We start from the raw sequence: 11,083 nt of genomic DNA, 5'->3' as shown, positions 1-11,083 counted from the left end.
TCTTTGTGTTGCTTTTATGCCGTTCATTGTTATCACACCTACTTATTGCTTTGAAGCATAGCTGGACTCGCCATCGGGCATACCGGGCATTTGTTTGGGTTTTTTGTAACAGTATAAACAATAAAAGGCGGTGGATTGGCTAATTGGTCATGATCGACTCTGGGCTGGACCAATTAGCCGATGAGGTCGAACTTTAAAGTTCTGTATTTAGGTATAAAGGAACGCAATTTGTCCCGAACTTCAGCAAAAATCTTAAAAAAGACACAAAGCTGGAGTTATTCTGTGTCTTTACGCTGCACAGCTGCCTCTTCTTCTCTCAGTGTCTCCCCCCCCATCTCTCCTGTTGCTACTTCAATCAATGATCAGCTAATCGGCTTTGCTGTCCTAAGTCCCATCTCGTTTGTTTATCGCCCACTTTGCGCCAGAAAGAGGAAACCAGCGGATGTCACGCTTAACAACAGCAGCACGTTTAAGCTTGATCAGCTGTTGTTAGAATTTATTTAATATTAATTTCTAGTATTAGCTGATGTTTGCTGGAGCCACAGCTGTAAAGCTGCTGGTCATGATGTCGGTTTGGTTATCTGGTGAGAGGGAAACATGAAGATGAAACCAGGAGATGTCCTTACTGGATCATCAGAGCTGAACAGGTGATGGAGAAACAGGTTTACCTTTTAGGTCACATGAATGAGTTGAAGGGAAGTTATGAGCTGTTTCTGAGAGACAAATAACACCAGGATCCTTTTCTAAGTAGCTGACAGCTGGTAACTGTGCAGGGGCGGATCTAGCAAAGTGTTGCCAGGGGGGCATGTAGGGCATTAACAGGGAGAGGGGGGCACAAAGAAATACTTTTCTTTCTTATTCTCATTTAAAATATCTAGGTTTTAATAAGTACAACCGAATCTTACAACCAAAGTGGTTATCTGATGTAAAATGTATAAAAATTCATTATTGTATATTGTAAATATTAAGTCTAATATATACCGTAGTAAGCTATAGTGCTTTTTCCTTTGAGGAGGTGCCATCTGTGCAGTCTGCAATTCTGTTGAAGAAAGATGTTGAATCTATTTAATTACTGTAGAAAAATAATTGGTTTCTGTGCATTTGTTTTACCCTGGCAATAAATTAAAGTCGATTATGTCGATTAGGCGACATAATCGTTTATTATTCACCGTTATTCAACGGCTTTATGGCTTTTCCTATAATACCTGGTGGGCCGTTCTCTAGTCAAAATGCCCGGGCTGATTTTTTGTCCCAGTCCAGTCCTGCTTTGAAGGATACTTAATGTCCTTTGTTTTATCATTATTTTACAGTTTTGTCTTCTTCGTTTCTCTTTTTACATTGTATATTGAATTTTTAAATTTTCTTATTCTACTCTATTTGTATTCTCCTGTTTTTATTGCCCAGCAGTTTGAGCTGCACTCTGCATGATTTATGCCACAACAAACCAAAAGAAGAGAAAGAAAAAAATTGCACTGTTGAGAAAAAATAATTCTAATACAGGTTTCACTGATATATGGAAAAAACATTAAAAACTAATAAAAGGTTCTACATAAAAAGCATTGCTTTCAGTTTTGACCTGCCACGTTGAGTGTCCAATAGAAGCCCCTCAGTAACCTGGCTCAGACATCTGAGCTTGGCCCACAGCCTCTTGGAACATGTGTATCAGCACAGAGCACAGCACATAGAAATTGTTGTTTTTACTGACGATGTGTGTCATAAATACTCCTTTTCTCTCTCCATATATATGTGTGCGTGTGTGTGTGTGTGTGTGTGTGTGTGTGTGTGTGTGTGTGTGTGTGTGTGTATACGAATACTGCTGAAATATGATCATACCCCTCATGTGTGAGGCCATAGATATGAATGTGCACCTCAGTATTTGTAGCAGAGTTGGAGGCTCAGTAAGTCTGAACATGGCAGCAGGAGCAGTTGGACCGAGGAAGCGAGAGGCACAGTTGCTTGGAGAGGGTCTCCGTGGCATTTCTGTGTCTGTGTCCCTTCTTCCCTCCAAACACACACACGCACACACACTAGCATACATACTGTATATACCCACACATACACACTCTCTCTATCACTCACACCGCAAGCAGCATCGTGGTAACAGATAGCTCCTGATTGGTGACTCTATCCGTGCTTTTCCCCTCACTGAGTGTGTTTTCCATATTTATATATTTATCATCAGTCCCAGGAAGAGGAGTCTGGCGTGGGAGACGCAGCGTGGCAGAGTGTGGAATGGCGTGGGAGAGGCAGAGTGACCCCGGGCTCAGGTGGCAGCTGTGCTATGACTTCTCTGCCAGGTCATGGTGGATGGTAGGACGGATGCTCCCTGTCTCTCCCTCATTCTGTATCGATCAGTCTGTCTGCTTCTCTGCTGTTTTTGTTTTTTTCATTTCATTCTCCTGCTCTCGTTTGCACTGTTTCGGATCAAATGTCCCACTGCTGCAGAATGTGGCATTTTACTCTACATACTGTGCACGCTGCATGCTTTCACACCTCTGAAGAGACTGTGCTCAGTCACTTGTTATATGTGCATTGAAGGCCAACAGGAAATCCTGCGAGTGTAAAGCCAGGCAGTGGTCTACTTTTAGCAGTTAAGACAAGTTTAGCATCCCTGCTGACTCTGTGATGCTTTCATCTGAAAGGCACACATGTAAATTTGCATGAACCTGAACGATGTGATGATGGTGTGTACATTTGGCAAAGTTCTTCAGGCTATAAAGTCACAGTGCTACTTCCACTAAACACACTTAGTTCGTCTTCTTATATTCTAATCACAAGATCATTTGGGTGATTGACTCCATCAAAGATATCTGGGGCTTATCCCAAAGGATGGGAGTTTTTAATTAAAACCTGTTTCTTTCCCACCAGAGGAAATAATTCTGAATTTTATTAAGGCCATGATACACTTTTGAGGCAACACAAATAGCATTCCTTTTTTTCATGCGAGCAGTGCTATCTTCTATCCAGTGGTCCCTGCGTTTGGCGTTAGCATTGTTGCCCTCGTTTGCGTTCAGATTCTGTCACTTTTATAAGCAGCTTTTTATTTCACTGAACTCTCGGTTAACTATAAAGAAATGTCATCATCATTAGTTGTAAAATGCACTTGCCATCTTCTGCACTTTTGACCTTCAGCTGTCTTTTTTTACGACACAAACATCCCCATTTTGGATCATATCACAGAGCTAATTTATTCCAGACTTTCACATATTGACAACATCAATCACACCAATCTCTTGGTAGCAGTAGCTTTATTATTTCCTCTCATGTGGCGGTTGGTGTTGATCACAGAGCCGTCTCGAGGCCTGACACAGTTTGTAAACCCGAGGGTTCCTCTAAGCGCCAGCCTGCTGCGCTCACTGCTATGTAGGGCAGAGCTAGGCCCTCTGCCTGGGTGGGAGTGGGGGTGGTGGCGGTGGTGTTGGGGGGGAGACAGGGAGGGATGGCAGCCAGCATTGGGGCCCCATGCAGGGATGCAGGAGGTGGATAGCAGGGAGGAGGGGTGGAGGGGTTACAGGGGGCAGAGAGAGGGGCACAGGCTGGGCATGGCTGGCAAAGGAGCATTTAGCATACAGACATACAGCAACTCAGCTTTGTGGTACACACAGCATGGGTTCACTACACAGGTTTGTGTGTGTGGGGGGGAGGTGTATTTACTATTTTAGATCATTTACTGCATGAATCTTATTTCATAAGATGCCTTTTTTTTGTAAATTTGCTCCTGATTGAATTGCTGGTTTTATTTTTGAGATGCAGTCCGAGGTAAAACAACTTTATCAAGCTGTAAAATTAAGAGTATCAGTTTTGAAGTTAGTTTAGTTTAAATACCTGACTTCGACCATCTAAAGCAGTTCACCAGAGAGGGGAACAAAAGAGTACAGGGAGGGTGAAGCGGGTGGAGACGAGTGACAGATGTGATTGGTGACAAAAGGTTAACTTCAAGGTTCAAAACACTAAGAGCATGATGGCTAAAATATGCAGTGGCTCGTGCAACAATAGCTAGTTCCATCTTTTACATACAGTCTTTGGTTACTTGTCAGGTCCACTACAGAAAACAGAGACACTTATATAATTTGGTCTGTGTGTAGAAATTCATATTGTGTTTTCTTATTTCCCCGTTACAGTCACGCAGAGTCTGATTCTGGGACAACTTTTATTCCTTTCTTTACTTTTGTGTTTGACTATATTCTTCCTGCAGAGTCAAAAACCATGAAAAAGGGAGAAAAAAGGACGTGGTTAGGTTTGGTTAGGGTTAGGCATTAAATTATGTGGTTAGGTTTAGGTAGGGGGAGGGTAGGGGGTGGTTTTGGTTAAAACACACACTTCCACAACGTAAAACACGAGTTAAAGGGGAAACTTCTTCTGCGGTCCGTGGTCTCATTGTGTCAGAGAGGGACTCTACTCACTCTTACTGCTCCAGTGGACTGCTCTGCAGTATAAATGATGGTAAACTGGCACTTAGTTCAATACAAATATAAAGCCAAGTTTGGTGCTGCAGAAGCAGGACTTTGTTTACACCATGATTTAGGAGGGAAAAGCCTTTTTAAAAAGTAATAAAACAACCTAATACTTCACAACTAATAACATTTGGCATGCATCAACTGTATTTGTTATCAGGAATTCCTGTTACAGGATTTAGATGACCTCAATCTTTTTACGATTATTTTTTTCTTTGAGTCATCCTCACGTCGTCCTTGTGCTTCCAGTGCTGTCTCCTTCTATGCTTTGCCTCCTGTGTTCAGATTTCCCCTTCTGCCTTACTTTCTATCCCGTTTTCTCTCCATCTTCTTTCAATCTGTCTGTCTCTCTCGCTCTGTCCCCAGACAGTGCCTCCCATCAGTGCCCATTTCTATCCGTCTGGCTTGTCCCCTTCCTTTTCACCCAGATGACCCTGTCACCGCCCTGCTCCTTCTGTCTGTCTGGCTCTCCTTTACCCAGATGCCTCCAACCACTGCCCATTCCATACCATACTCTATATAAAAGCCTCCTCCCTCTCTTTATCTCTGCCTTCGTTATCTGATTCTAACCGTGTCTTTTGCATGCGCGCGCTCCCCTCGGTCTCTCGCTTCCTCATACTCTCCCGCTGCACAGATGCCAGGCTTGGTTCGCAACAGCTGTCTCACCATGTGCCACTACCAAGTGTTGCCTTCAACTGCAGGGCCGAGTGGGGGTGGGGGGCGATGGTGGTGGTTCTGGGGTGGAGGGTGCAGAATGGATTAACCATGAATATTCATGTCCTTTTGGATGTACTACCAAACACGAAAGTGGCACCATAGAGAAGACTCCAGCCTTAAAAAAAATCTTCAGGGTGAGTAAGGACTGAGGAAGAAAGGAAGGAGGAAACAGGGAGGAAGGATAGGTGATGGGAAAATATGTGAATTTCAGACAGTTTGACTATCATATGGACATGTGCCGTGCATCCAGGGGAACTCTAGCATATTAAAATCAGATGATTCTTTTGACACAACCTGTGTTAAATGGGAGCGAAAATAAATGTTCATATAAATATATAGATTCCATTATAAACGATGGACACATGTTGTGAAGCCTCGAGGTGAGAAATTTGGTGTAACACCAAGACAGTAATCAGACCTGACAATCAAGGATGGATGTGATGGAGAAACTGAGGTTCAGGGTAGCAAGTTTTCAATCACAAGGGGGACCCTCCCTAAACTATATACTTTGTTTTTCACTCTATTCAGGGTCACTACTCGAGTCCATAAACTCATTTGGAAGATGTTTAGTGAAGTCGAGTGACTGGATGAAGTCAGTTCAAAGGACATTTTCCCATAAACTTCTATACAATCTAGTTTCTTTGCCCAAACAGAAATTTCCCCCGCACCAGCAGAAGGCATAACCTTGAAGCTACGCCTTATTCTTTACATAGATGCAACTCTGCACCCTCATATCCAAGAAAACACTGCAGTTCAGTCTTTTTCAGAATAGCTACTTGTTGTAAAACTAAGACGATTTGGTGCCTAAACCTGAATAAAGACAGAGTGAAAATCAAACTTACAAATGAGATATGAGGCAAATTCCAGTGTCCCAGTCAATGGTAAGGAAAAAAAGTTCATCCTGGGCTGATATTTCTCCTGGTTTGGGCTGGCTGTGGTGCTAAATTTAAAGTAGGGGAATTTCCAATAATTAGTTGATTGAAAATTGTCCAGGTGACTGCTTGCCTGTCTCTCTATGTCAGCTCTTTGATGGAATCTACCCACCACTGCCTCTCACCGAGTGTCAGCTGGAGTCGTCTTGGATAGGCTTGGATGGAAGCATGTGCCATAATTTTATACCAGTTCTTTCAGTGCAGTCAAAATATTTCGTAAAACACCCAAAATGTCAACTTGCAAGTAAAAATGAATTTTAGAATCACTAAAGAATTTATCTTCTGGGAGCCATGAATATTTTTTACAGATTTCACTCTGGAGCCGCTGAAAAACCCACACTGGGATCATCCCAGAAGTACTCCTGCAGCAGCAGGGTTAAAAGAGAGGAACACAAAGACGAGCACAGGCACACATTGTACCGGAGATCTGACAAGCAGCAGCTGAAAGGTGTGGGATATGATCACAGTCCCAGCAAGCAAAGCAAGCTGGTTGAACAGTGAAGCGTGGCTACGCATGGATTCTGAATGAGAATCAAAGAATGCAGAGCAGGAGCAAAAGAAGGGCAGATAGACAGTGGGGAAAAAAATGAGATAGCAGATAGGAGATAGTGTTGGGGTGAGGGGCAGCGGATCTAAGCGGACCCAGGCTCCAGTGCCGCTTCCTTTCTCTTTCATTGAGAGCCAGGAAAAGAGATTATAGCAGCCATGCTTTCTCCTGTGTGAGGTTTGGGAAGGGGGCACACTCTTCCCTTTGCCACCTCCTCCCCCCTCAGACATCCACTCTCTCTGGCGGTATCGACTGGACCTAAACCAGAGCAAATCATACCACTGCTAGAATGTGCGCTAGGATCATCGAGATGGTTGCTATTTGATATAAATTTGACCAACAAGACAGTTTTGTTTTGGTCTTTGTTGTTTTTTGGGTTTCTAGCCTCATAATCCATTGAAGCGAGACGGGCTTTTGTCGGGTGCTGTATGTTGTCGCCTACACACAACACTCAACCCCGACAGAGCCATTGTGTTACTTCCTGGGTGAGCCTCTGGAGAGCTACGACTCACTGAGGGAACAAGAGGTTTGGATGTGTGCTCGCTGGGTGGCTCACCGAGTGCTTCACAGCTCTTGAGTGTACACCTTCCTCACACTGGCATCCACTTACACAGCCGCCGCACACACAATCACCCACACACAATTAGTCCACAATACACAATTATACACCGCAGCTCCCTCTCTCTTCTTTTCTCATACACACAACACATGCAAACAGTGAGTTAATCAGACCTATAAACCCTCCTTGCTGGTAGAAGATAAGCGGTGTGCTGGTAGCCCTGCCCTCCTGAGAGCAGCACTCCTCTAGCGGTGCCGTGGAGCTGCCTGATAAGGCAGGGGAGGGTGGGATACCCCGAGAGATACACATAAACACACACACACACACACAAAGACACACACGCATACACAGACGCCGCTCAGCATCAGTTAGCCAGATCCTCAGCTGAGCCAATCAGTGGTTCGCAGGGCCTGAGGCTCCACCAGTCATCTTTCTTCAGGTGTTGTTCATTTCAGCGCTCAGCCTGCAGGTGGACGAACATCTGCACGTGTGCGCTGTGTGTGTGCTCAGCAATCACACTACCTCATAATTTGGTTGCATGGGAGAAAACTGATCAGACTGATGCCGGTTCAGAGCACAGACGTCTCCATAAATGTGGTGTCCCTTTAAAGTGTAGTGAGTGTTTCTCCTACCTGTAAGATTTACTATAAATAACCCAAACAATTAAAAACAGACTTTCTTCTCCAATCAGCAAACCCTTTTATATATTTAAAGTAAGGTGACTTTAGTCTAATCCTGCTTAACGCTGCTTTTCTGCTTTTATGTACAAAGGGCCAATAACACACTTCCTCAAGGGTCTTGTGGTAATTAGGCAAATTTCTAAACTCAGCTAATTAAACCTTAACCTGTATATCAAAGGTCCTCAGGGATTTACAGATTAATCAGCGGTAAATCAGTAGATATAGAAATACTTTACTTTGACATCAAAAACATACGAAAAACTAAATTAAAATTCTTTTAAAACAGTACATGATTTATTTCAATCAGTGTTTTTCTGTCTATCTCTGCAGTATTTGTTCATATTCTCTGCTTAAACACGCAGGTGACACTCTCTGTCCCTTTTCCCCACTATAATCTCTTTACTCAAGCGTTTAGGCATGAAGTAATTTAATGCCTAAAACATTACAATCCTGCTTTTTCACGGGGAGTGACCCTGTGAAAAAGCAGGATTGTAATGTTTTGTGATGCCCAACAGGGAGTGTACCTGATCTAACTTAGGATGTTCCTCGGTGCAAAGCTGTCACTGCTCTCCTTTTGCTGTTCCAGACCATTTAAGAGCTGTGGAATAATCAAAGGTGGTGTTGTGGTGCTTTTATTTTACATTTGAAACATTTTAATCGTCCACGTTTGGTTGTCATTTGTGTTTTCGGTTTGGTCTGGGGGGGTTTGACCACCCTTTTAGAGATATTGATAATAAGTGCTCCAGACTACATTACTCATCAGTAAAATGTCTCTAAAACGCACTTTAATGCACTGATATTAATAATGTAGTAAGCCTAACAGTGTGAATAGGGGTCATTATTTTTCCAGCTGTTCCTTCAGAATTTCCCTTTTGTTTCTGATGACGCCACTTTCACTCGTGTAAAAGATTCAGATCCATTCCTGCTCATCAGATTGCTTTACTGTATATCTTTTACTTGATTTCATCGCTGTTGTTTGTCCGTTCTAACATCTTTCTGTTTGTTTTCAACGGCCTGCTCCTACATTCCTGCTAAAGCGATTGTTAGTTGGTCACTATTTTCTGTCCTCTCGCGTTTCATCGTTGGTCTGCAGCCCCCTTTCTCTCCCTCTCTTTTTTTATCATTTCATTCAGCGCAGGCAGCAACAGCAGTAACCTATAGCACGGCTCCCGTTCGCCTCCGTGGCAACTCTTGGAAGTTGGCGCAGGTCAAATGCGCCTTAATTCAAACCATAAGAAACGAAAGAACGGCCGAGCCGATTCCACTGGCCGTGCCAAGGTCAGCATTCCTCGACAGGCCGTTGCCTAGTGGAACTTTTGTCTCACAGTTTGTGTAAACCTCCTGGGAGAGACGGTATATAGGACCGGGAGAGGAGAGAGACCAAAGAAAGGGCTTCCCCCCCCCAGCAAATTAGCGCAAGCTGCCGGTTTGGACCGGTGCAGAATGATGAGGGGGGCATTCGGGTCAGATGTGGAGACACTATATGGCAATGTATAGATAAAGACAGGGATTTCTTACTTTTTTAATGAGAGGTGAGCTTTTTCCCACAAAGCACAGATGCGTGCAAAAATGCGCATCTACAGGTTTTTGTGCTGTGGCCTCGCTTATATCCGAGCTTTGCTGCACTAAATAGTGCCATCTCAACTAACCATCGCTGGTGTGTTTGTAGCTACAAAAACAAAGCAATCGGGTGCACATTTTTGCCTTTAGCCTTTTTGTAAATAACCCAGAGTTTGGTTTACATTTCGAAAATGTTTTGTTCTCATTTTCTTATAAAGCTCCCAGCCGGCCCAGCATCCAACACCTCTGAAATGATGGATTATATATATACACACACACACACACGTGTATATGTATATATGTATGTATGTATATATATATATATATATATTTATATATATATATAATAATAATATATAAATATATATATATATATAATTATATATTATATATATATACAATATATAGATATATAGATATATAGATATATAGATATATTAGTTCAAGTATAAGTTCAAGTGAAGTTCATTGCTCGAAATCCAATATTTCAAGGTCAAGTAAGAAGTCAAGAGGAGCGTGAATGAATGACACGAGTGTCACATCAGAGTGGCGCGACTTTATATCTTTTATTTTTTGCTTCTTTGTTTGTTCGTTTGTTTGGAGTTTTGATTTTTGATCAGGTGACGCTTGAAGCCATTCTGTTCTATGTTTCAGACTCGTCCCTTTACAAACACGAGACTCGTGCCTTTTTTCTTTCTTTCTGTATTTTTCTCGGGTGCCAGTTTGTGCATTGGTATCATAAAAAGCTGCAGTTTGACTAAATTTTAAAGAAACGTTTTGTATAACGTCGACAGAGCAAAGAAAAAATAAGTAAAAGACAAAGCAGCTTGGAACTGATTACACTGAAATGATTCCACCTTAAGTTCATGTATTTGTCTCTCATGATGAAGACTTGATTTCTCTAGCAGGTCGCTCACTGGAAAAGGCCACACACACACACACACACACACACACACACACACACACACACACACACACACACAGTTTAAAAGAAAAAAACTAAATAATTAATCATTCAAATTAAAAATGTAAATTGATAATAAATCAGGCGATTTGACATCATTTCATGCTTTGAATGTGTTACTTGCAATTTAAATGAACAGATTCATATTTTTACACATTGTTGATGCTTTTGTGGATCTTTTTTAAATTACATATTTCAGATCATATTGTCCATAAAATAATTCTGGTCAAACATTTAATATATTTTTAGATGGTCTAATTATATGTATATCAGCTTTTTTTTTTTAAAAACAAATGAAATAAAAGAAACTCGAGGCCTAAACTGGTTATTTGCTGTGTAAATGTTTCTTTTGTGTATTCAGGTTGTAATTTTTCCTTTAGAATTTTAAATAATGTCACTTCATTTTGTTTCTTTTGAAACAGATCACAGAACCGACAGTTATTTAATGCTGTTTCTCTAAAACTGAATCCCAGATTGTGGTGATTGGAGGCACTGAGACAGTCCGTACATGTCTGATTTTGCATCAAGTGACAGTGAATTTGTGCACAATTAGGACTCAGAAATGACCCTAACTGTCATCCAGAAATGAAGAAACGGAAAACTTAAAGAAAAAGAAATAGAGAATGTGTGTGTGTGTGTGTGTGTGTGTGTGTGTGTGTGTGTGTGTGTG

At 42.0% G+C, this 11,083-nt stretch overlaps 1 protein-coding gene across 2 annotated transcripts in view; it reads left to right on the top strand.

Moving 5' to 3' along the window:
* The first annotated feature begins 2,291 nt into the window (after positions 1-2,291).
* Positions 2,292-11,083, top strand: part of nfixb (nuclear factor I/Xb) — a 147,789-nt gene continuing 138,997 nt past the window's right edge. For both annotated transcript variants that reach the window (XM_042228213.1, XM_042228212.1), the window contains exon 1: positions 2,292-2,310. In XM_042228213.1, the coding sequence (XP_042084147.1) occupies positions 2,308-2,310 (3 nt within the window). In that variant the 5' untranslated portion in view covers positions 2,292-2,307. The remainder of the gene's footprint in view (positions 2,311-11,083) is intronic.

Source organism: Haplochromis burtoni, unplaced genomic scaffold, assembly GCF_018398535.1.
Source record: "Haplochromis burtoni strain Fernald_Lab_line unplaced genomic scaffold, NCSU_Asbu1 Contig_312, whole genome shotgun sequence".
NCBI lineage: Eukaryota > Metazoa > Chordata > Actinopteri > Cichliformes > Cichlidae > Haplochromis > Haplochromis burtoni.
This window is presented reverse-complemented; position numbering and strand designations above follow the sequence as displayed.